This window comes from Salvia splendens, chromosome 16, assembly GCF_004379255.2.
Source record: "Salvia splendens isolate huo1 chromosome 16, SspV2, whole genome shotgun sequence".
Taxonomy (NCBI): domain Eukaryota; kingdom Viridiplantae; phylum Streptophyta; class Magnoliopsida; order Lamiales; family Lamiaceae; genus Salvia; species Salvia splendens.
In genome coordinates, this window is record NC_056047.1 from 17,301,738 (window position 1) to 17,327,379 (window position 25,642).

The following is a 25,642-nucleotide window of genomic DNA, read 5'->3' on the forward strand; positions in this document are numbered from 1 at the left end:
GAATTGGTTTTCTTTTATTTTTCACCACAGCAAGAGAGTTGATGGCGGATCCTCAAGGTCTGGAAGGGTTGATCTCTCCAAGCATCCCTCAGGACTTGTTCCAGTAAGACTAGTTTGTGTAAAAGAATCTTGTTTGCCACGGTCTGCCGCCCTTGTTACTTGCTGTTTCATCAAGTGCCCAGAGATTATTTGCATAATGGGTTTTAATTCAAAATTCTGAAACAATGTTTTCTCACCGTTACCATTTAATTCTTGAGCTCTAGCTACTTACAGATTTTAACTATGGATTCTTGTTGAAGTTTTGGGTTTGTTTAGTCAATCAGGGTGTTAGATGTTAGAGCGCAGTGCATAACTAACTATTCAGTCAAATCTTTTAGCTTAGACGCCCTCAAATAATTTGGTGGCATATGCAATCCAAAAGGTCAGATTCCAATTAATGTTGGAACCTATGATTTAAATTGGGCATATGAAATAGAATATGTTCGGTGTTAAGCCATTGTGCTTTAGAGGGCTGTCTAGGAACATCTTAAACAAGTGTTGTCTATGTTGCAATTTTTAAGTTTATTTCATACATCCTCTTACTTGCATTGACTTGAATTTCTGATTCATTTGTCAACAGGAATATTGTATCTATTATCAATTTGGACTGTGTAGAACAGAAAAATATAAATGTATGCGGAAAAGTAAATAGACATAGTAGAGAAGAGTAGTAACTAGTAGGTGTATGGATATTTTATTACTCAACATAGGCCACATATATATAGTACAAGAAACTAAGCTAGGCTATGTCACATCACCGATGTGGGACAGAATACTAATATTATTAACAGACTGCAAATTAGATCTTAAAGCTATAGCATTGCAGGCTCGTAATGCAGAATACAATCCCAAGGTATGATATGAATAGGGGTGGGTCGGTACGGTATACCGTACCGACTGTGCTATACCGCATACCGTACCGAAAAGTACGGTATGACAAAATTCAATACAGATACCGTACCGAATTTTTGGTATACCGGAATTCCGGTATACCGAAAATTCGGTATGATATTTTGTTATACCGTTACCATACCGTTATTACGGTGTACCGAAAAAAAACCTATTGTGTCCAAAATATTTAAAATAACAATTCAAGTGTTCAATTATTTTTAAAAAAGCCCAAAATAATAAAACTTCATCACAATCAAATCTTGTTCATAGCATTCAAATTAATAAAACTTCAACATTCAAATCTAAAACAATTTATGAAGTCATGATCAACAACATTATCTTCATTTCTTGCAACCACGTTGTCTTCATTTCTCAAAATTCCACAAAAAATCGTTGAAGATGACCCTGCATTTGATAACCTTTATTAATAGTCGAGCATAATCACAATACACAAACAACCAAACCAAAAGAAATGTATGGAGTGTAACATCCATATATCAAAACACCTAATTATTGCAATGTAAACTTGCTCCTGCAGTTATAACTCAACGGTTAATTCATATTTTCACAGATTTAAAATGCTTTTTTAATTTTAAGTCTGATATTTAAATGTCAAGACAATATATTAAAATGTCAACACAAATATGTGTTGAAATTTTAATGTGATCGTATTAACATTTTTAAGAAAATGTGGCATTTAAACGCACTCTTGTGGCTATGTGGGGTTAATGTGATTGAAAAAGTATAATCCAAAGTAAGAGGATGTCGAATATTCTTTTGTTTATCATTTCACAACTTTTATTTCGCATAATGAAATAAATATGAAGAAATTAAAATGACCCGTGCATCACACGGGAGTGACACTAGTTAGTAATTTAAATTGGACATTTATTTCTCTTTAAGAATTAAGAATGACTGATCAGTATCCTATTTATTCATCCTTCAATTTAAGTAGTATATAAAATAAGATAGCATACAATGAATTAAACACTAATTAAACGATTTGATTCATTATCAGCTGCACATATTTTTAATTGACATTTTATGAAGTGGGACGAAGAATAAAACAAAAATTTTAATTACTTTGTATATTTGGATATGACATTACACAAAGAATCATATACTAAATGGTGTGAGTTAATACAAATTCTTTCAAATGTGCTATGTTGAAACATATTCCCGATATCGTATTTCCAATCTTCTTTTGGTGTTATGTGCTATTGTGTTTATTATATTTAATAGGATGAGTTGATAAAAAATAATTCAGGTTAATTTTGAATTTGTTTGAATAAATTATCATTTGAATGTTTAATTTTATTGTATTAATTGATGTATTAAAATTTTTTTAATATAATATATATAAATGTAATATATATATTACAACACATTTAATATTAATATATATATAATAATCTATCGGTATACCGGTATACCGCGGTATAGAAAAATTGATACCGTTACCGTACCGAAATACTGCGGTACGGTATCATACCGTACTGGAAACTGCGGTATACCGAAAAATCGGTATTTTCGGTATTTTTTCGGTACGGTAAGTCCGGTATTACGGTATTTCGGTATAATTTCCCACCCCTAGATATGATATCCTGGTTATTATAGAAGTTTTTAAGTTTATTCAAACATCCTCTTACTCACATTGCTTTTGTTATGTTCAACCTTTAAATTAACTTTTGGAACAGTCGATATGTAACTTCACATAATAGATTATTATTCTGTAAGCTGGACGAGTTAACATGTTATTGGAACCTAGTACTGCAACGTCTTTGTTGGGCTTGGCCTTCTTTTTTTGCAGATCTTTCAGTATAATATGTGGATTAAGGCCATTCACAACGTTGTTACTATACCGTTCCTTAAACTACTATTTGCGGGCCCCACTATACTTTTTTACTCCATTCCTTAACTAAGGAATGGAACCTGCAACCTCCGTTCCTTAGCCGTTCCTTAACCGTTCCTTAAATTACTATTCATTCAATTTCATTTCTTATTTTTATTTCCAACCCAATTCAATTAAAACAAACGCACTTTATTAAAAAATACACAACATTAAAAAAAAATTACAACTTAAACTTTAAAAAAATAAAAAATACACAATTAAAATCCTAAAAAAAATAAAAAACACACAATAAAAAACACACAATTAAACGTGGGAAAATAAAAAAACTACTCCGCCGGCTAATCATCCTCCGGAGGCGGTCGAGGTTGAGGGGGAGTCGGAAGGCCAAGTTGTGCTGCCATATGCACAATTACGTTCCACCAGGCCGCGAATTGGGCGTACGAGAAGCGGGAAGTGTCCGCCATTGTGGCGGTCATGTACGCCACCATAAGTGTGTCCGAGCCTCCCCGCGAGCCCGATCCCGATCCCGAGGCCGGCTGGCTTGATTCGCCTCGGCCCTTCCTCGCTATAGCCGCCTTCGCCGCCTTCGTCCCTTGCGGCCGACGGCGCTCACGACTGGATCCCCCGTATTCGCTGGCCGTACCCGCAAACACCTGCGGTTCACCCTCGCTGCCCTCCCCGGTGTCACCAGACGAGTAGTTGCCGCTCGCCGTGTGCTTCGTGCGCTTTGAGGTTGAGCCCGAGCTGGAGCGGACACCGCCGGCCCACCTTTCCTCGTCCTTGACGAGCTGCCAAATATCAACAAATTTGAACTGTAGACCGGTGTCCTGGTGGAAGGCGCGCAAAGCCGCCCTCAGAATGTCGACGCCCGAAGCTCCGCTTTGGTAGTGCGCCGCTTCAGCCGAGTAGATGCCGCAGAATTTTTTGACCTGTAAGTCAACTCGGCCAAAGTGAGCACGGAGCATTGTATATTTGCGCTTCCGAGCCCCTTTCGGCTTAGTCTGGTGGTAGACATCACGGACCTTTTCCCAGAAGCACTTGGCGGCTCGTTGATTCCCGACGATGGGATCGTACGAGACGGTGAGCCAGACGTTGTACACCGCCTTTGTTTCTTCGTTGCTGTACGGATACCGGCCCAGATCCTCCTGTTCCTCCTCCTGTTCCTCCTCCTCCTCCTCCTCGGCCGCCTCAGACGCAGCCCTGGAGCTTCCACCGCCTCGGCCTCCTCCCTGGGTGGGTTCAACGGGGATATCCTCCTGAATCTGGGACAATCCCTGAGAAGGCCGCGAGGCGGAGGGTCGAGCGTATGCATCCACATCGAAAGTGGGTGGTTGGTACCCACCCGGGGTCGCCGACCCCTGGGTGCCCGGCGTCGACGAACCGGAACCACCAAGTGTGTTGTACATGGTCTCCCAATCGCCGAACGCGTTGAGATCCCACCCACCGGAGCCGCCACCGCCGTAGTTGCCGTCGCCGGACATTTTGTGAAGAGATTGAATATGAAAATTGGAGAGGAAATGAAGTTGATTTAGGAAGAATAGATGTGTAGTTGTGTTTGAAATGAGGATGAATTAGGAGTATTTATAGAATAAGAAAGTAAAAATAAAAATAAATAAATAAATAAATAAACGGTAATAATACCGTTAAAATTTTATTTTATTTTTTTTAAAAAAATAATTATTGCGTCAGCACGTGACGTCGCCCACTCGCGGGCCGGCGAGTGGGCGACACGCACGACGCGGGGAGAGTCACGTCGCCGAAGCGCGTGGCGGCACGGACCGTGCCGCGGGTCGTGCCGTCGGCACCCGGCACGGCTTGGGAACGGCTCCTCGACGACACCATGCACCGCAACGCGTTCCGCTGCGAAGGAACGGCCCGCGCTCTAATTTTGATACTTTTTTTTGCTGGTATAGATAAAATAATCTTTATTTATTTTCAGTCGTTTTCTCTTATGCGTTTTATTCTGAATTATCCTTCTCCAAACCCACAACCCTGTAGCTTTAGCTGTACTTATAATTGAGTTAGAAAATCTGGGAACTTGGAGAAAGTTAATTGTCTATTGGTTTTGTCTGTTATGATGTCTTTTAATTTGTTGTTTATATATTTCTGGGGGGGTTCTGTTAATTCTACTAACTTTGTTTTATCTCACTCCCAGACGTGTTAATATAGTCGAGTAACCTATTTGCATTTGGGAAACTGTGATATTGGGAAAAGATGCTTTATTAACTTGATTCACAAAATTCGCATGGTGATTTTGTATCTTTTGTTGGTTCAGTACGACCCGGAACTGTTCCCTGGATTAATCTATCGATCGTTCTGCTTATTTAAGGTAGCTATTTGTAACTTTTTTTTATATAACTCTTCCAGGTTAAAGATGAGACCTATACTCTTCTCACAGAATTCCAGAGGCTTCAGCAATGGTATGGATGGTGTTGTGTGCTTCAATTTTTATTATGGCTGGTATTTTTGTGTTTATTTTTAGTTGAATGATTAATTTGGCTATGACTCATGATTCATTTAAGATGAGTCATGAGATTTCATAAACCATTAGGCAATACATATTCAAGCTGAATGGCTCCTATGTCTCTTATTACACTCTGTTTTTTCTGCTCGCAAACAATCAGTTTAAACCAACAAACAACTATAAAAACTCAGTGTTTATCACTCTACATAAAATGAAAAAAAAAAAAAAAAAAACAGTATCTAGATTCTCTATAATATTGAAAAATCAATATTTAGTCTAATTATTGATTCTCACACCTTCTATATTAATTATCCTGAACTTGAAGAGATGAATAGACTTGTAAAAAAATTAATATATTTTATATCTTCATTACACTCTCAATATTAAATTCTTCTATTTCACACAAACCAAGAAATTCCAAGGTTTGCAAATGGTCAATTTCTCATGAATAAATTTATCCCCACGATTATTTATCTCAAAAATCTCAAGAGCTAGGAAAATAAACTGTTAAGAACTGTATAATTGGCTTTCACTTAGTTAGTAGGACTACTAGGACACAAGATTAAGGTTTACTTTAAATTTCTTTTCTATGTCAAAGACATGAATGAAATAAGACTAGTTTAAAAATTCGGAATAAAAGTAACATTAGTAGTCACTATTGGAACAATAGAAGAATGCTCATGATTTGTTTTCAAAACAAGCTTTTGTCAAACAATGTCCTAATCAATATTTTGAAAATCGGATCGGTAAGCGTACTAACAAAGCTATTGGTTCACGGTTCAATTGGTTTGACCGATCAGACCACTGGTCGGATCGGATTACTATAATATACTATTTATGTATAATTAAGTAAATATATACCATTATACACAAATGAGTGTGATCAATTGCTAACTTTCTTAAGTTGCTAACTTGCTAACTCATCAACGCAGTATATTAAAAATGTCAACACGATGATATTAAAATGTCAACACATAATTTTGTTGAACTTCAATATAATTTGTTGATATTTTGTGTTGACATTTTAATGTTACCATATTGACATTTTTAATACACTAAATTGATGAGTTAACAGAGTTAGCAACTTAAATATTTAGCAATATAACGCATCCCTCACACAAATATATTAAAATTTAGTTAATTGAAGATATTATTATATAATAACCTTAAATATTAGCCTGAGACGACTTGAAATGAAATGCAAATAGCTTGAGACGAAGAGAATAATGTGTGTATTTTAACAATGCTTTTAATGAAATTACCCTCGATATTCATTGAAAGATATCAATCGATAACTCTTTGTTTAAGAAATCAGAAATGAAGAGAATTATGTGTATATTTTAACAATGCTTTTTTTTTTTAATTGCCCTCTATATTCATTAAAAGATATCAAGCGATAACTCTTTGTTTAAGCAGTCATAAAATAAAAAAATGACTTGATTTTGAGGATCGGTACGAAATTAAAAAGATTAGATCTTTATATGGAAAATGGTCGCTGCAAATTTATCGAAGAGAACAAAGTATGCTTATCGATCAAGTGCACGTCTTCGGGTTTTGGAGTGAAGATTGATACCCGGTTTGTGTTGTTGCTGTTTATGTCTTTGGCTCTTTGAGTGTTTAGCGTTTAGCCTGTCTATTGATGTTTGACTAAGATGTCGTTGTACTTTTCTGTTTTCTGTTTTTGCGGCTTGGCATTTGGCCACTTGTCTTGAAACTTTGCTCGCTGCTTGCCGGCTCGAGACTTTTACGGTTTATAAAAAAAAATGGTATGCGTATGAGTGTCAATTCTTTTTGCATATATTGGTCAAGGAAAATTTCGTATCAAAATCTGACATCAATGCCAATTTGAAATAAGCACCAAATAACTCAGGTAAAAATTAAATTCTAGTAGTACTATGTTTTCACAAAATCATTTATGTTTATTCATATTTCTATTATTTGGACATAATAGAAAGTGGATATGGAAATACTCACAGGGGTCACATTGTGTACGGTTTCAACATTGTACATAATTTTTGTCTTTATTAAGGAAATTCTTCTACTATATTAATCTAAACGAAATTATTAATTATATATACCTTCAACACTATTTATCAAGGAAACGATAGCAACATAAAAATGCCAACTAAAGTATATCGATAACAATTTTCCTTCTATGCATATGATGTTTCCTTTATTTATTGTGTTATTTTCAGTATAACAATTATATATCTTTGCGTATGATGTTACCTACTTTTGGTAGGTAATTTGATGTATTACTTGTTTTTATTCTTTCTATTGTTTAGCATTGAGTTTATTTCTTCTTTTATGAGCAGTAAAATACTAAAAATAATTCATTTCAAGTCAATATGAGGTGCGAACAATTATATCAAGTTTTGACAGTAAAAAACATTGAAATGAGCGTGTACACGAGCTTCCTATAAACATGTTATAAACATGCAAAATACAACTTATTTGAGATCGAGAATAAATAAAAAGTAGAAACAGGTTGGTACAACTGTACTGCTTTATAAATTTTGAAATGTTTCTTTATAAACAATTAATTATAGAATCACAAACAACATTATCATATCACAAATTAAAATCTTCAAATTTTCACGACTTATAAATCTTAAAATAACAATATAAAGTTGTCTATCACTTTGAATACTAGTTTTTTCAAAAAAAAGCCCAACATGAAAAATGATTTTCCTTGGCTTTTGTTGATGGATTGCATACAATGCAATCAAAGAAAATTGGCGACGTTTGAACTTGAACGACAATCTTGTGTTAATTAGAAGGTACTAAAGGAATCCTAGTTATCAACACTTTATGACTCATATTATGTCCACTCAAAATTTCTCATTCTAAAATATAATCACTCAAATGGGTACCATTATGACATTACACAATCCATTAGATTTATCAATATTTCTCAATAACATTATATGGTTATCAATCCGTTGGCCAATCCTGTCGCACCACGTCGTCCTGCTCAGCGGCACGGACGTGCTCGATGCATCGAGCAGGGCCGTGCCATCGGCAAGAGCACACCGGCGAGCAGGTGCTTGCCACGCCGACAGCACGGACACCGTCCTTAGCATCGAGCACCGATGCACATACTCTACTTGATTCAAAAGTTCACCATAAATATGAGACAAAGCATTTCGCTATGCTATATAAACTAAAATAAGAAAGAGCTTTAAATTGATTCAAAGAAATCATATATTCATTGATTAATATCTAATGTAAGAGCCAATATAGCTTGATCATACAAATTAGATCTTTAACTAATCATGATACATATAATTTGAAATAGTCCCCGACATAATAAATTTTAAATAATTTCCACCAACCTTTTATTTTAAATCCCACGACCAATTTTTGGGGAAATTAACTTTAACCATAAGGTTAAATTCATAAGACTTTTTGTCGACATATTTAGCCGTCAATAACCCCTATTTCCAAGATTTTGCTACAATTTTGATTAATTTTTGTAAAAAACAAACCGCAACTTTTGCAGCTATTGGGCCTTACGATAACAGTTTAAAAATTTTATGAGGTTTGGAAGTGGGCCTTCTAGTGGAAAAAAATGGATGGGCCTTATATGAAGATATACCGAAACTATCCAAAAGCGGGAGGGTAGTTTAGGAATAGTATAAATAGAGTAGGTGATATCAGCCCTCGCCTCCCATCCATAAGCTGCAGCCCTCCTCTCATTTCCATCGCCAAATCCCATTCGCTTCTCTCCTCTCCTCTCTCTCTATAAATCTCTTATATTGCATATATATACACCAAAGATCATATAAAAGACTCTTCTTTTCGAATTCTTACCGCTCTAATTCCAATTCATTTCTTGTTTTCTCTCATCATCTGCTCATCAACGACTGTATATAAACCCTAGATCATTCAAATTCACATCTTAAAGGTCCGATCTCTCATCCCAATTCACCTTAGATCTCCTCTCGGATCTCTCATTATGCTATTCACTTTTCGTGTTGGGATCGACGACCTGTCTACGTGTTTTCTGATCAACACTGAGATGGTTTTTTTTTTGTTCAAAACTAAACACAAATCGACAATTTGTTGCAGTATCAGCTCAATATGATACAAAATTTTCAAATTTGACGGCTGTGTTGTGTTTAAATGTTTTTTTTTTTTCGTTTTTCACCTCAGTATTGTGGAGGTTGGTAGATCCTGGGAAATATTTGGATTGAGCTGATTTGATGGCAGATCCTCAAGGTCTGGAAGGGAGCCAGCCAGTTGATCTCTCTAAGCATCCCTCGGGAATTGTTCCAACTCTCCAGTAAGACCTTGAATCTAATTTTGCCCAAAAAAAATCTTATCTTTCACGGTCTGTTGCCCTTGTTACCTGCTGTTTCATCAAGTGCCCAGAGATTGTATGCATAATGGGTTTTAATTACAAGTTCTGATTGCTCAGACGATGATGTTTTCTTACCGTTACCACCATTTAATTCTTGAGCCTAGCTACTTACAGATTGTAAGTATGGATGCTTGTTGAAGAATTTGGGGTTTGTTTAGTCAATCAGAGTGTTAGATGTTAGAGCGCAGTGCGAAACTAACTATCCAGTCAAATCTTTTAGCTTAGACTCCCTCAAATATTTTGGTGGTATATGTAATCCAAAAGGTCAGATTTCAGTTTATGCTTAACTGAGAACTTCACAATCTTCCAGTTTAATACATGGTAACAAGTTTGGTTAAGTCATTCTATGTTTTACCATTACTATGTTCTACTAGTTATGGTAAAACATAGTGCTTAAATTTAGGTAAAAACTAAAAGACAGGGTAAGGTAGATGGAGATTCTAGAGTGTTTTAGTACCTCAAGTCATGGGCGTAGCCTGGAAGTTGTTACCTTTCACATCTGACATGTAAATTGCCTGCTTTTAATCCGCCTATGATTCAAATTGGGCATATGAAATAGAATGTGTTTTGTTTTACTTTTTTAAGCCAGTATGCTTGAGGGCTGTCTACGAACATTTTAACAGGTGCTGTCTATGTTGCAGTTTTAGGGTTATTTCATACATCTTAATGCTCACACATTGGATTGAATTCCTGATTCGTTTGTCAACAGGAATATTGTCTCTACTGTCAATTTGGACTGCAAATTAGATCTTAAAGCTATAGCATTACAGGCTCGTAATGCAGAATACAATCCCAAGGTTTGATTTGTCCCACAATATCTAATATTCATATTTGTGTTTAGTTCAACCCTTAAATAAACTTTGGAACAGTCGCTATTCTGGTTACTGCAGAAGTCATCTGATGTAACTTCAGATAACAAATTACTATTATTCTGTAAGATTGACGAGTAAACCTATTATTGCAACCTAGTACTGCAACTTTTTTTTTTTGGACTTGGCCTTCTTTTTGCAGAACTATCTATAGAGTATGTGGATGGCTTTTGACACTTTTTTTGCTGGTATAGATCAATTAATCTTTTTAATAGGTTTTTTTTCCTCTTATTTGTTTAATATTTTGTTCTGTTTTATCTTTCTCCAAACCCCCAACCTTTGATGTAGGCATGTAGCTGTAGCTGTACTTATAATGGATTACAAAATCTGCGTACTTGGAGAAAGTTAATTTTCTATTGGTTTTGTCTGCCATTATGTTATTTAATTTGTTGTTTATTTATTTCTTGGGGGTTCTGTTAATTTGCATCTAGTTGATACTAACTTTGTGATGCTTCCAGCGTTTTGCTGCTGTGATTATGAGGATTCGAGAACCAAAAACCACAGCATTGATATTTGCATCTGGAAAGATGGTAAGTATTGAACTCCTGTGAAACCTTTTCAATTGTGCCTGGTGAAAAGTTTGTGTTAAATATTTTCTGGTACTTTCATATTGGCACTGTTTTGGTGCTTCTGTTTATCCATCATTTAACTTTCCAACTCCAAGAGGGGATAATGAGTACTCCGTCCGTCCCACCATAAGAGATGCGCTTCATTTAAGCACTCGTTTTAGGAAAATGATATTTAATAGTTAAAATGGAGAGAGAGTACTGTTCTCTACTTTATTCTCTCTCTTCACTTTAACTATTAAATACTCCCTCCGTACCGGACTACTCGCACATTTCCTTTTCGGCACGGAGATTAAAGAATGAGTGTATAGCAAAGTCAACAATTGCGGCTGTAGGTGATAATTTTTACTAAAAATCGAAAGAGTGCAAATAACTTGGGACGCCCAGAAAGGAAATAAGTGCAAGTAGTCCGGGACGGAGGGAGTATATCATTTTCCCAAAATGAGTGCTTAAAAGAAGCGCCTCGCTTATGGTGGGTGGGACGGAGGGAGTACTTGTTTTTAGCCCTACCAGATGTTTCTGTTTTCTATATATATGCTAATTTTCTCCCTTCATCTCTTCAGGTGTGTACAGGAGCCAAGAGTGAAGAGCAATCCAGATTGGCTGCCCGTAAGGTTGTGACATGAATATGTTTTTTTTTCTTCCAAATTTTGACTGAGGAGTTTCTTGTAAAAAAGTACTATTAGGGCCTTTTGATGCAATAAAAAAAGCTTAAGGCCCTTCCATAATGCCCTTCCATAATAAGTTATTTCAGTGTGCGACCTGGAATTATTATTTAAAAGTATCATGGGAATTCATTTATCTTATGTTCACACGATCATCTTTCCTTCCTCTCACTTTACATTGATCCTAAACATTTCTTCAGTACGCTAGAATTATTCAGAAGCTTGGATTCCCTGCAAAATTCAAGGTACTATTCTCTATTCTCATACGCAATTGATGCTAACAACATCATATCGTATTGGTTTCACTCTTCAGAATGGAGTTTTTTACTTCATTTTTCTTCCTTTCCTCTTTCATAGGATTTCAAGATTCAGAACATAGTTGGCTCCTGTGATGTAAAATTTCCCATTCGACTTGAAGGGCTGGCCTATGCTCACGGAGCTTTTTCCAGTGTGAGTGATTCATTTGGCTATGTTTTATCTTGCTCCAAGATGTGATATTTTAGTCCAGTAAACCCAGTTGCATTTGGGTCTCCTCTGATCGGGCATTTGTCTTGCCTACAAAGTCCAGTGATAGTTTATATTATATGAACTGGACCAAACGAAATCTTTGGACCTCACTTGCGTGTATTGAAAGTGCTACCTTCAGTGAAATTCTGCTTTATGTTACCTACATGTTACAAGGACCTAAAATATGCAGATTGCTTTAATGTGATAAATATTATGCGACTTACAAGTGCCTCATTTGGTTGTACTGTCTGTGACCTTTCGTGAAATTCTGCTTTATGTTACTTACAAGAACATTTAAAAAATATGTAGCTGAACACTTGTTTGTTTTATTGATTGGATTTGATTTTGTATGCATTCTTGAATAAGAGTTATTAGAATCATAGGTTTTTCTGCCTTGCTGTATCATAATGTTATGTAAGATCTAGTTATCTTTTCCAATTCATTAAATTTTTGTTTTCGGGGAAAAGATGCTTTATTAACTTGATTCTCAAAATTCACTCTTTGTTGTTTAAATGTATGATGGTTTTAGTTGATGTAGTCATGCAGACACCAAATTCTTAAGTTGACTTTGTTGAAGTACCCTCATGGTGTTTTTGTATCTTTAATTCTTTTGTTGGTTCAGTATGAGCCGGAACTGTTTCCTGGATTAATCTATCGAATGAAACAACCCAAGATCGTACTGCTTATCTTCGTTTCTGGGAAGATTGTCCTTACTGGAGCTAAGGTAGCTATTTCTGACTTGCCATCCTCGAGTTGATAGTTTTGTACTCCACTAGCTAATTGTATGATGAGATGATAACACTTTTTTTCTAACTTTTTCAGGTCAGAGATGAGACCTACACTGCCTTTGAGAATATATACCCTGTTCTTACAGAATTCCGGAAAGTTCAGCAATGGTATGGTGATAATGGTGTTGTGTACTTCAATTTTTATTATGAGTGGTATTTTTTGTTTATTTTGCATTCATCACCTCGACTAATGGATTTATGTGTGCCTAAGGAGCCGTTCTGGTTCATATGTCGTTGAAATTAGTTCCCTTGTCATCGAAGTTGCGTTTTTCTGGCAGCGGTAACATAAGATTCATCATGGTATTAATATGTTGGAAGCCACATAAATTGACAAGCTTGAGATCATTTAGATAGAACGAACCATTTCACGAGACCACCATTGACATGTAACTTCCAAAAAGGTTTGATGTATGATATAGTCCCATTGAATAGTTTAGTAAACTAATGAGCAGTTGTATCCTCCCATTAATTTAACTACCAAATCAGAGGTATATAGCAAATCAAATGATGGTGTGGGTGTGATGTTCTGAGTCTGGTTAGCTTTGTTAATATGCATATTTGTATAAAAGCTTACACTAAGCAGACTCTCTTGTATTCAGATTCTTGATGAAGTTGGATGTCTGACTCTAAAGGAGGGAAAGAAGAGGTCAAGTTCTGTGCTGGTTTGGGATTGAAGTGTAAATATGATTAGGGGATTAGACTGGCTGGTTGGGTAATACTGTTCCTGGTAGGGGAATGAAGCAAGGCCTTTTTTGAACTGTCAGTGCCTCCACATATTTAATGTGTATTCGGAGGGGGAAAAAAAAAGATAAATAAACTGTAGTGAGTTTCTTTTCTCTTTGCCTCCCATCAAATCATATACTGTTATTGTATTTTTTTTCCATGTAAGATTGTTGAACCATTGTCTGCTCATGCTTGTTCTTTCAGTACAAATGAATGAGTTTCTACATTAATTTAAGCGCATCTCTCTCTAATGCAATGTTATAAATGAACTATTAAGATTATGAGTTTAAATAAAATTGATTGTGAGCTGTCAGATTTAGCCAGCGTATGATCCAGTTTATAAGTGATGGAATCGAATATTTTGTTGTATATCTATAATAATTGTATTGTTTAGGTATGTTATGGTATTAATTTTATATCTAATAATATTAATCAATATTAATACTTCCTTTGTCCTATAATAATAGAGTCATTTGTGACTGGATACGGTTTAGATACGTAATTAGTAAACTAGGTGAGAGATTCAAAGAAAAAATTATCGGTATGTGTTACTGGAATAAGGCGTACCTTGTTAGAAAGAAAGAACAAATAGAAAGGGTATTTTTAGGAGACATATAAAGTATAACTTTTATATTTTGAAATTTTAATTGTCATATAAATAGTAGGTATCTCATGAAAAAATGAGGAGCGAAAAAAGAGAGGGAGAGAGAGAACAGATGCGATGACAGGAAGAGAAGAGAGGAGAGATAGGAAAATGGAAGTATTTTATGCAATTTTAAGGTTCAAGGGCAAAAATGAAAATTAAAAGACCTGGACTTAAAAGGTGTAAAGTACATTTTCTAGAGACTAAATTTGAGGTTTACTCTAAAATAAATATGAATTAATATAATATAAAGTTCATGTAAAAAAAAAAGAGACACTTAATTGTGATTAGGTGAAAAGTAAAGTTGAAATACTTAATAAAAATTTCAATAAACAAAACTGAATTAGAATATACTCACTTGGGGGCCGGGCGCCTTCTTCTAGCGTAGTTCACTGTGCACGAGGGTCGGGATCTTATTTGAATTATTAATAATTAATTTACATTAAAATCATGATACATTGAGATAATTAAATGAAAAACCAACACATTTAAATATGTAAAGTCATATAATTGAAATTTAATAATAGTAACGGGCATGCCCATGCAAACTTTAATGGCAATTTCAGTAGCCTCTTGTGTTGAATTGATTGGGCGATGAGGAAATGAATGTGAGCGTAGAGCAGAGGATTTGGGTTGGTTACGATTCAGATCTCAAATTAAGGAAATGAATCACAAATTCAGTTTGCTCTCACATATGATCTCAATTTCCTCTGTTGAACTTGAATTGATTGCCGGATATGGAGATCAGCAAAAACGCACGCCCCAACACCAAAATCGTCTGCACGCTCGGACCGGCGTCTCGCTCTGTTCCCATGGCCGAGAAGCTACTGCTCGCCGGGATGAACGTCGCGCGATTCAATTTCTCTCACGGCTCGCATGAATACCATCAGGAGACTCTCGAAAATCTCCGCCAGGCCATGGAAAACACCGGCATCCTCTCTGCTGTCATGCTCGACACCAAGGTTTTCCTTTCTCCCGCTCCGATTAGATTTCAGAATTAGGGATTGAATTCACTTTCTCCCTTCAATTCCAGCTTATTAGTATTGTTTTACTGCAATTCAGCTCTGGATTAGATCTCGATGCTTCAATTCTAAGTTAATTATGCAAATTTTACAAGCATATAATCCTGATTGTGATGCTTTTCTCAATAATGATCAAGTAGATTAGAAGAATTCTCATGTTGAAATTCAAATGATTAACGTCTCAAAAACTGCATGTTTGCTTCTTTAACATTTTATGCAGGGTCCAGAAATTCGAACTGGCTTCTTGAAGGACGGCAAGTCTGTTCAGCTTAAGCAGGGCCAAGAGATAACAGTTTCCACTGACTATGACATTAAGGGTGATGAAGAGATGATTAGCATGAGCTACAAGAAGTTGGCTCAGGATGTTTATCCAGGGAGTGTGATACTCTGTGCTGATGGCACCATCACTTTTACTGTTTTGTCTTGTGACAAAGAGAAAGGTTTGGTACGATGCCGATGTGAGAACACGGCAATGCTTGGTGAGAGAAAGAATGTCAATCTTCCTGGAGTGATTGTGGACCTCCCAACTTTGACAGACAAGGACAAGGAGGATATAATGAAATGGGGAGTTCCTAATAAAATTGACATGATTGCTCTTTCTTTTGTGCGCAAAGGTTCTGACTTGCTCGAGGTTCGTAAGTTGCTGGGTGAACATGCTAAAAGCATCCTTCTCATGTCCAAGGTCAGTGCACTACTTTTATGCCTAGTTGATTCAGAAAGAAACTGTGCATTGCTCTGTTCTTGATTTCTTTAAGATTTGGCTACTGTGGCTTCTTGGTAAAACTATAACTGTGAAAAGTGAGAATACACAGTCAATTTTTGCGGTGTTAAAATTTGGTTGGTTATAGTTATTGAGGAGTTTTGGAATGTTGGAAACGGATTTTCGTGCTAATTATTGGTGTTCTCTACTAGGCTCATATCGAATCGATTTTGTTAGTTTTTTCTTGTTTTCAACAAAACCATCCATATGATGAGTCTTCGTGATGCAGAAGGCAGTGAATGATATGTTCTCACATTATATCTATTAGGTTGAAAATCAAGAAGGGGTGGCAAATTTCGATGAAATTCTTGCCAATACAGATGCTTTTATGGTTGCAAGAGGTGATCTAGGAATGGAAATTCCTATTGAGAAGATATTTTTGGCCCAGAAAGTCATGATTTACAAGTGCAACATCCATGGAAAACCTGTGGTCACAGCTACACAGATGTTGGAGTCCATGATCAAGTCCTCAAGACCAACTCGAGCAGAAGCCACTGACGTTGCCAATGCTGTTCTTGACGGAACAGACTGTGTAATGCTCAGTGGCGAAACAGCTGCAGGAGCTTATCCAGAACTCGCAGTTGCTACCATGGCAAAGATTTGTCTAGAAGCTGAGAGTACAATTGACTACGCTGATGTATTCAAGCGCATCACGGCAAATGCACCGGTCCCCATGAGCCCATTAGAGAGTCTTGCATCATCGGCTGTTCGGACAGCTAACTCAGCGCAAGCTGCCCTAATTTTGGTCCTAACTAGAGGAGGAAGTACTGCTAAGCTGGTTGCTAAGTACAGGCCAGGCATGCCGATATTGTCCGTGGTGGTTCCTGAAATAAAGACAGATACCTTCGATTGGTCATGCAGTGATGAATCTCCGGCTAGGCACAGCCTTATATTCAGGGGTCTGGTTCCGATTCTCTGTGCAGGATCTGCAAGGGCTTCTCATGAAGAGTCCACAGAGGAAGCACTGGAATTTTCTCTTCAGCATGCTAAAACAAAAGGTCTCTGCAAGGCCGGGGATGCTGTCGTGGCTCTTCACCGAATTGGAACGGCGTCTATCATCAAAATTGTCACTGTGAAGTGATTCTGAGATGACATGGATTGTTACCGGTGAACAAACCATCAAACTTTCTTATATGTTTTTCTTTTTTAATTCTTTTTTTGTTTTGTTCACCATATTTGACAGGGTGTTATTTTCAGTTTGCACCCTGGAAATAAATGTAATTCGGCACATTTCAAACTCAGATATAATAAAATTAGTCAGGAGATGAAATAAATGTAAATAATGCTGTTGTCATATCACCAAATACTCGATGCAGATTCACCGAATACTGTCTCCTACGAAAGTATACAGTTGAAGTTGAGAGTTGGCTGAAACTGAAACAGCCTAAGTAGTAATTGATCTTCCTATATCGAACAATACGAGTATATACGCATATTATGTACTGATGACATGCAAAATACTCAGTTTTCATGATCCTCAGTTGCAGATGGAGGTGTTGGTGCATCGTGCGATTGAACCAAAGCGGTGAAAGGCCAGAAAAGCGGAACAGAGAATCGTCTCCCGTTGTCACTTATCCTATTATCTGGAGTGCTATTATCAGAGACAAGCTTAGAGTCATCAGCCGGTAGCTGATACCTACAGACGGGGCAAGAGCTATGCAGGTCGAGCCAGGGCCCGATACACATCTCATGGAACTTATGTTTACAAGGCATCTCCTTAAGGTGAGCCCCCTCGTCACAGTCGTCCAAACAAACAGCACACTGCATCGGCTCGTGGATGGTGACAGAGGGCAGGGCGTCGATCACCTCTTTCTGCGCAGGCAGAGTGCCATACCGGTTGGCATCATTCTCGGACAAGTGCTGCAGCAGCAAGTCAAGACCAGGGCCTATGAAGTAGTCACCGAGAGAGGCAAAGGGGGGACGGTCCCCCTGAAGCACGATGGTCTGGTTGAAGGGGTTGATCAAGATCACACGCTGTGCTTGTGCTTCCCTCTCCTGATTATGATGATCAGCCAGCATTCCAGCTCGAATGCTTTGGAGGAACTGGAGAATGGCGGCTGAGTTCCTCGACCTCCGCCTGGTCGTGAGCTGAGAACCATCCTCAGCCTCCGTCTCCATCAAGGGACGGGGGCGGATGGGGTTAGCCATCATGCTGAGCAAGATAGGCGCCCAGAGGGAGAGGGCGCGGTTGTTGGATTCGGAGATTTCCTCTTCGAGGAAGCCGCTGCCACAAACAGGGCATGTCATGGCTTCACTATCCGTGATGGGATTGACTGTTTGAGAGCACATGTGACACCAGTACCTCGCTTGCTCCATACTTGACATCACCTGCAATAAACATAAACATAAACACACAAGTTTTGATTTTGAATGATGTGAAAACATGAAATGGATTTGGTTAGGTTTACCAAGATTGAGGTTGATAATTGGAAAAGAGTTGTCGGACAAGTCACTGACAAAGGCAGCCAGAGACAGTCGCAATCTTTTCCAAATGATGATTTGGAATGAATAAGACGATGAAGATGGTGATGATGTGATTATTCATTTTTTCTTGGAAGAAAAAAGGAAGTAATAAATTTATCTAATCCCAATTAACACTGGATGGCGCTCCATAATCTTCCAACTTGCAAACCGCGTTCTGTCATCCAATCCATTTTCACCAACAAAACAATCAACTCTCATTCATCAATCATTTCCTTAACTCTAATGGTTACTATATTTTTATTTCTAATCTTATCCGACCACGTAGGGTCTTTTTGCACCCTAACTAAAATTAGGAGGTATTTTGTGCTATAATATAGCTATAGATAATTATAATTGTTGCCCACTTGAAAGCATAGTGTAAGATCCATTCCTTGTTTTGATTGGTTGCTTATATCCAAAGAAAAACAAAGCCCTGGAAGATAAAGAGGTTGGTTAAAACCAACAGCAAGACTAGTTGGAACATACATGTACACAACAAATCTTCTCATCACATTTTAGCTGCAAAAAGAATACATGATTGATATCTGTACAAATCTTGCTTTTCCACCTATCTATCAGACTCATCTCATCTCAATGAGGAAAAACTAATCCACCAAACAAAAAGAATCATCCGCAATTGGCTCAGACCACCTGGGCCTTTCTTATATCTTTCTCAACCTGAAATTAAACAAGATTTCCACACTTCTGTTAGATATGTACTGCATGAGGCTTAACTTCATTCATTTCTATGCTTCAAACAAAAATATTAATCACGTCATCAAGAACCTCATCCGATCTATATTTAATTTCAGAATATGTATTGACAGTTTATAATAAGATATATGGGGACCATGAGAAATTATTGTGTACTCCATAACAGAGACTATTCTTTTTATCAGTTTCACAACTATGAGGTTTTACTATACTGCAATTAGGAGATGTAGAGCAAAGACTTACATCATTAGAATGAAAAGGTTTCCCTGGAGATGCATTAGGATAAACAGTTTCAGCAGTAGATTCAGAGTTACCTACAGAATTGCCATGAGCTGGGCCAGCCTGACATCAAAAGGAAGGCATGCAAACGTTAAAGTCATCTGTAGTAGACAAAAGTATAAGGATTGCATTTCATCAGTATCAAATCACTAAAAGAGAAGATGCAAAATTCAACACAAAGCCCTTGAAAATTGCTAGGTTTATTTAAGCAGTCCACATGGCTCCCATACCTATCAAACCTAACATGGCAATATATATACAAGCAGATTTCATGCTAGGTGAATCTTCTTAAAAAAACCGTAAGCAGTCAACCACCAGCTCTTATTGACTAGGCGGTGATGATAATGACTACAAAAAGCGGTACAATAAAAACTCCAAAAAAGTTCAAGGTTGATCTTTAAATTCAATGCGACTCTAGACCTCTTTGAGGCTCTATTCCACCAGTCCTTATGAATATCTGGGATGGAGAATCACTATAAGTAGATGCCAGAGACAATATACAAGATGAATATTTCTAAAAAATAATTATTAAAAAATGGGCCACTCACCCCCTTAAATGGCCTCATAAGGAGGAAGGTTATCTATACTTATAGAGATTAGATGAGATCATCACCAAGTCGATGTGGGACAAGATTTAGACATTTAACACGCCCCTGCACATGTGGGCCGAAATTACACATTGGACTTCCATCACAAGGGTAGGCAAGACAAGAGATAAGAACCATCATCGATGTGAGCTGGAATGAACATTGGACTTCCACTCATGAGGCAGATTAGAGATAAAGAGAAATCCATAATCGACTTGGACCCGCTCTAATACCATATTAGAAATGAGCCACTCACCCCCTTAAAAGGCCTCATAAGGGGGAAGGTAATCCACATTTATACAGAGTAAATGGGATCTTCACCAAGTCGATGTAGGACAAGATTTAGACATTTAACAATGATTTTAGATAAGTCACAAAATAAACTAAATCAATTGTTTGCGTAACAAAAGCAGGTTGAATCTTAGTGGGGGAATTGTAGGGGTGGAGGAGGCGTTCAGACTTGGTGTCTATGATTGTAGTTTATGTTTTTCTTTTACCATTTATTTTTTGTTGAGGACTAGAGGTGGAAGGAAAAGGCAGAGCATAAAGAAGATATACGTAATCTTAGAAGGTAATATACATGGAAATGAAATACTTTTTGCATGTGATAAATCATTACCATTATTTTGTTCCAAAGATATTATTCATTACCCAAAAGCCCCTTAACCTTAAGGCATTAAGTTTTGGATGAATGCCGGCATGCATGAACAGCACATAAACTTCAAAATAAATAAGATTGCACATAGCTGTATCACTCTGAAACTCAAAATTAACCGAAAACATCTTACGTTAGAAGTCCTTTAAGCTGGCATTATCCAATATTGTTTTAGTATAAAACCTGGAAGTGGTCCTACTCCTTTACCATCTAAAAAATACGTTTTAAATTTAAAAAAAGTATTGCACCGAGAAAATTGGTGAAGTCATGTCCTGCCTCAGAAGACCTGATTAAGAGACTTTTCAGCCTAACATTTCAGCGGCATGGTGAACATGTTCCATCTATTGTCTGGAACACATTGCTCAATCTGATAACAAAAAAATTCGTGGGAAAGAGATTGAGTGGACGTCCTACTGGCTTTAATATAGGATTAAGACTCTCCTAAATCTGATAAGTAGGACAATGCAATGTAAAAATCTTAGGCAATTCCTGATGGAAATAGAAGCAAATGGAATTTGCTTATGCACTCATAGAAGTCAGAATGTACAATAATCTATCTCCATCCCTGCAGTGATGAAGTCACTCGCAAAAGAGGCCAGAGCAACTTTTCCATTAATGTTGTCTGATGGGCTACTCCTTAAGTGAAGTATCCAACAGCATATTGATCATATTTAGAGAGAGTTTATTTGGTCTACCACACAATTGCATGAGACTGAAAGAACAGAAAGAGCTTTAAACATGCGTTAAAGATTAGTTGGGAAATGGACTTTATACCAATCTCTTTGTGAATTTCGAACCCCCTAGATCTAAAGAAGGTTGGTACTTGGTATGGTACATGAAGATTATGCATGCCATCAAAAGTTGTGATCAGTGTTGTCAAAATGTCGTTCGGGGTCTCTCGGGTCGCTCGGGTCGCCTGGGTCGAGATCATCACCGCCCCAACATGGGTGGGTTGATCGAGATACAGGGTCGCCGCTGGGTCGCCTGGGTCGAGTGGGTCGCCTGGGTCGAGTGAGTCGCCTGGGTCGCCCTAAACACATGCTATCTCTGATTTCTCAAATCTCTCACATGTTTTCTGACTCTCTCAATCACAATTCTCTATATATATGCATGCACCACATCAAACTTTTCAAACCTACTTTCTACACTTTAGAATTCGGCCTCTTCACTCCTAAACAAATAAACAATTCAAAGATCTTTTGCTGCCACCCTTCATATATTCCTTTGTTTTGATATTTTCAGACAATGATTTCAATTATTTATTGTGTTATGACTTATGAATTGTTTTGATATTTTGATCATTTCTATTTTCCATTTTATCTCTATTCACATGAATTGAATCTACATTTATATTATCTGATATATTATAAACATTAGAGCAATATATTTATTTTATTTAATATTAAAAGGCAAAAAAATTAACCTAGCTTTGTGGGTCTCTCGACCCCGTCGACTCGTCGACCCGCGACCCGAATTTTCACCTCATCGACCCGGTGCGCCCCTCGACCCTAACAACACTGGTTGTGATATACTGATATTAGCAAAATTACAATAAACTACTAGTTTCTGATTCCAAGACTTGATGGCGTGTGGGATATGTTGCATGGTTTAAACTTTTTCAAAAAGTTGATGTCAGAAGAAGTTAAAATTTAATTAGCCTCCATTAAGTGACAAGGTGAACACCACAATCAGTGAATCAGGAGAGAAGTTATCTAAATTCTAACTTAAAGAAATGTGAATTCAGTACTAGTTTTTGTTGTTATAGAGATGCGTAGGGCCCATAGTGAGAGGTTACTATGATCAAGACCTGGAAATGATCTACTATGATCACAAAATCAGAAGTTTCCAGTGTCTTACTTTATAGGGCATATATCATGCTGTCCCAACGTTTGGCCTGCAGTAAGATATATTGCTCTGCTCCATTTGTACACCAGATGGAAAAAAGAATTTGAAGCATGGAGGCTTAAGATGGCATGTTGGCAGTGATAAAACTTATGCAATGACTGAGGATTGAGTTATAAAGTCTATGACCGGAACCACCAAGTTCAAGGGACGATGTAAGCACGGATTGTCTTAGATTACCTCGGATGCAGATGAACCCAATATTTGTGATGGTTGATCGTATCTCCCAAATGATGCATTTTATTTTTTTCAAAGAAAACATCAGCTGTTATTTATTTTGCAAATCTTTGCTTCACAGAGGTTATTTGCATACATAAGGTGACAAAAACTACCACTACTGATAGAGATCCTAACCCTATGTTTATATCCCATTTTTGAAGGTCTTGTGGAAGAAGCTTAAGATAAGCCTAGAATACAACTCCTACCATCCTCAAGCAGATAGAAAAATAGAAATTATCAATCAAAGCTTTGGTAAATTTGCTTATATATATTCAAAGAACAAGAGTACAGGCAGATGCCCATTGAGGGTAGTGTATGGTTTGCTTTGGAACTAATACAATGTACCTGGAAAAGCTAACACAAAAAAAAGGAAAATTATGGCTGAGGCAATGGGAGAAATTCATGATGAAATCAAGTTGAAACTTGAGAGACAAATGCCAAAAACAAGAAGCATGTTCACAGAATCAGATGAGGTCAGAGTTTCAAGAAAAGGTTATGGTAATAGTTCATTTACAGGAAAGACATCTAGTGGGCACAAACTTAAACTTAAACTTAAACTTAAACAAGAATCCCTATCTCTCTAACTTATTTTGGATTATCAAAATTTTATGCACTCAATTCCCTAGGTATTTTGCAACAAAGATAGACACGGTAGCGTATAGATAGGCATTCCTATTCCACCATTGTTAATGGAAGTGGATATACAACTATAACATCTAGATCATAGGTAACTGGTTACATCTTCTGCCTTTTCACATAATAGATGCCTTTCTCATACAAGCAACTTTATGGTTTTCGGCCTTTTGGCTAACAAAGCATTTATCTAGTAGCCACTAGCCATTAACTTGAATAGTGGTTCAGGACTGCATATTTTCAACATGTACAAGATTGAAGAAACACAAGCTGTTTTAGGTAATGTTGTCCAGCATAATGCATATCAGCTTCATGACTCATGACTCGTGAGTATACATGGCGATAGATAAGCTACATTGGCAATATATAATTAGGATGATGAGAGCTTACCTCACACAGGAAAGCATTATCTCTGCCATCTTCAAAAAGAGAAGAATAATATGCAGGATCATATATGGAACCTCCAATTACATCATCAGAACCAGAGGGACGTCGAAGTAAAGGAGTTGTAGGGCTGAGAAAACTATTTCTCAGATCAACATCTGTATCTCTATGAACAGAGTTGTCCATGTAAGAAGCACCTAGTCTGTACATCTGCATCCATAACAGTGAAGATGATAACCTCACTGAAAATCCAATAATTTGCATAGCTAGTGTGAGCTTCACTGATAAACTAACAAAGGTTCCATAAATCTCAGATGGAATGTTCCTGCAAGCACAAGATGAAAATTGATGACAGTTGATTAAAAACTACTCCTAGCATCCGCATCCGAGAAAAAGAGCCACATAACAAAAAATAACATCAGTGTGATAAGTAGTAAATAATTGCTTGCAAGTGAGAGAAATTAGAGATAAAAATATCATAATTACAATAGCATCTTTAAACCAGATATATACAGGTTGTAGAGCATGTATGGTTGAAATAGAAGCAGTGATGCATGATTAGGAAGAAACGAAACGGAGAAGAAGAGGGAGAACAATACCAGATATGGTCAGAAAAGAGGAAGAACCAGGAGAGGTCGAGCAAAATAGAGGAGAAGAGGAGGACGGCGTAAGTCCTGGCGAGGCTCTGGCTGCTGCTCTCAATGGCGACGAGTGCGAACAAAGAAATCCCCAAATTGACGAGCAATACGCCGTTGTAGAGCGCCCCCAGCGATCCGATTAAGGCGCATACAATCTGAGCGTAGATCAATTTGATAGCGAGGCGCTGAATGTTGTCATAGTCCCGCATCCAACCCTCAATCTCTGTCCACCTCAATCCACATCCACCACAACGCATTATATGATCGATTGTGCTGGAACTGGAACTGGAACTGGAACTGGAACTGGAAGCGCCGCAGCTCTGATCGAGCTCCGCTCACTCATGTGGGGTTGCTCTTCGCAACGACAACTTGAACCTTATTATCAATCTTCTTCTCCCTTACCCCAATCAAATCAAACAATCATTTCTCGCTCACACCCTAAACTCGACGTTCTCAACAACAGATTCAAGGGTTCAGAGGAAACAGGTACTTTTCAATTAATTCCACTGAATTTGTCATTTGTATGACTGATGATTAATGGATTTTGATTATACTCACTTCACACCCTTTCTACGTTCATATAAATATAGCAATACGTATCTTTGTTAGAATTAGGTAGGCTGGATATTTTTCTATCTATTTATTTAAATTTGCCATTTATTTATTTTTTAGAATTAGGTTGGCTGGATATTTTTTAGCTATTTATTTAAATTTACCATTTATTTATTGTTTTTTTATGTAAAATGCGTATATTATTAATTTCCACATTTCAGTAAGATAACTTTATTTTAATTAGTTTTCATAATGATTTTAAATGATATTGTATCTTTTTAGAGTCTCTCCTATATTAGATATAGTAAAAGATGATTTATTGTACTGATATACTACTAGTACTATGTGAAGGCCAATATCGTCTAGTTCACATTAATTTGTTTTATTCAAAGTATTCAATTTGTTTTTAATATCTTAAAAATTGTAGTATTAATTTTTCTTTTGTAATATTAAATACATCAATA

At 37.0% G+C, this 25,642-nt stretch overlaps 4 protein-coding genes across 8 annotated transcripts; 2 read left to right on the plus strand and 2 right to left on the minus strand.

Moving 5' to 3' along the window:
• The first annotated feature begins 834 nt into the window (after positions 1-834).
• On the plus strand, positions 835-13,962 carry LOC121771892 (TATA-box-binding protein 2). 3 transcript variants are annotated; one of them, XM_042168787.1, is made up of 10 exons: positions 8,934-9,153; positions 9,402-9,531; positions 10,319-10,406; positions 10,937-11,008; positions 11,608-11,658; positions 11,910-11,954; positions 12,067-12,159; positions 12,839-12,940; positions 13,039-13,112; positions 13,588-13,962. In XM_042168787.1, coding segments are annotated over exons 2-10 (606 nt in total). In that variant the 5' UTR covers positions 8,934-9,153; positions 9,402-9,451; the 3' UTR covers positions 13,589-13,962. The 3 variants fall into 3 exon arrangements, with proteins under 3 accessions (XP_042024722.1, XP_042024721.1, XP_042024720.1); XM_042168786.1 differs by having other exon boundaries at positions 13,604-13,962; XM_042168788.1 differs by lacking the exons at positions 8,934-9,153; positions 9,402-9,531; positions 10,319-10,406 and adding an exon at positions 835-892 and having other exon boundaries at positions 13,604-13,962.
• Positions 13,963-14,973: 1,011 nt separating this feature from the next.
• LOC121770606 (pyruvate kinase, cytosolic isozyme-like) lies at positions 14,974-17,411 on the plus strand. The gene is made up of 3 exons (XM_042167363.1): positions 14,974-15,332; positions 15,613-16,074; positions 16,421-17,411. The coding sequence occupies exons 1-3, from the start codon at positions 15,108-15,110 to the stop codon at positions 17,231-17,233; spliced, it is 1,500 nt and encodes a 499-aa protein (XP_042023297.1). The 5' UTR covers positions 14,974-15,107; the 3' UTR covers positions 17,234-17,411.
• Positions 17,412-17,417: 6 nt separating this feature from the next.
• Positions 17,418-18,830, minus strand: LOC121770607 (E3 ubiquitin-protein ligase SIRP1-like). Its single transcript, XM_042167364.1, has 2 exons — positions 18,561-18,830; positions 17,418-18,480 (listed from the first exon to the last, which is right to left on the minus strand). Exon 2 carries the CDS (start codon positions 18,475-18,477, stop codon positions 17,614-17,616), a length of 864 nt encoding a protein of 287 aa, XP_042023298.1. The 5' UTR covers positions 18,478-18,480; positions 18,561-18,830; the 3' UTR covers positions 17,418-17,613.
• A 219-nt stretch (positions 18,831-19,049) lies between these two features.
• LOC121770707 lies at positions 19,050-25,207 on the minus strand. Of its 3 annotated transcripts, none has more exons than XR_006043813.1 (4): positions 24,588-25,205; positions 23,995-24,313; positions 19,573-19,709; positions 19,050-19,293 (listed from the first exon to the last, which is right to left on the minus strand). XR_006043813.1 is itself a non-coding variant. In XM_042167474.1 (4 exons), exons 1-4 carry the CDS (start codon positions 24,881-24,883, stop codon positions 19,258-19,260), a joined length of 750 nt encoding a protein of 249 aa, XP_042023408.1. In that variant the 5' UTR covers positions 24,884-25,202; the 3' UTR covers positions 19,050-19,257. The 3 variants fall into 3 exon arrangements, 1 of the variants encoding a protein (XP_042023408.1); XM_042167474.1 differs by having other exon boundaries at positions 19,573-19,671; positions 24,588-25,202; XR_006043812.1 differs by lacking the exon at positions 19,050-19,293 and adding an exon at positions 22,708-23,325 and having other exon boundaries at positions 19,573-19,671; positions 24,588-25,207.
• Positions 25,208-25,642: the final 435 nt, after the last annotated feature.

Excerpts from the sequence above, each read along its gene's own strand:
- LOC121771892 (XM_042168787.1), top strand. The coding sequence starts at position 9,452 with ATGGCAGATCCTCAAGGTCTGGAAGGGAGCCAGCCAGTTGATCTCTCT. Across the intron at positions 9,532-10,318 it reads GGAATTGTTCCAACTCTCCA|GAATATTGTCTCTACTGTCA; the intron begins GTAAGACCTTGA and ends GTTTGTCAACAG. Across the intron at positions 12,160-12,838 it reads CTCACGGAGCTTTTTCCAGT|TATGAGCCGGAACTGTTTCC; the intron begins GTGAGTGATTCA and ends TTGTTGGTTCAG.
- LOC121770606 (XM_042167363.1), top strand. The coding sequence starts at position 15,108 with ATGGAGATCAGCAAAAACGCACGCCCCAACACCAAAATCGTCTGCACG. Across the intron at positions 15,333-15,612 it reads CTGTCATGCTCGACACCAAG|GGTCCAGAAATTCGAACTGG; the intron begins GTTTTCCTTTCT and ends CATTTTATGCAG. Across the intron at positions 16,075-16,420 it reads GCATCCTTCTCATGTCCAAG|GTTGAAAATCAAGAAGGGGT; the intron begins GTCAGTGCACTA and ends TATATCTATTAG.
- LOC121770607 (XM_042167364.1), bottom strand. The coding sequence starts at position 18,477 with ATGTCAAGTATGGAGCAAGCGAGGTACTGGTGTCACATGTGCTCTCAA.
- LOC121770707 (XM_042167474.1), bottom strand. The coding sequence starts at position 24,883 with ATGCGTTGTGGTGGATGTGGATTGAGGTGGACAGAGATTGAGGGTTGG. Across the intron at positions 24,314-24,587 it reads CTCTTTTCTGACCATATCTG|GAACATTCCATCTGAGATTT; the intron begins GTATTGTTCTCC and ends TTGTGCTTGCAG. Across the intron at positions 19,672-23,994 it reads ATAATGCTTTCCTGTGTGAG|GCTGGCCCAGCTCATGGCAA; the intron begins GTAAGCTCTCAT and ends TTTTGATGTCAG.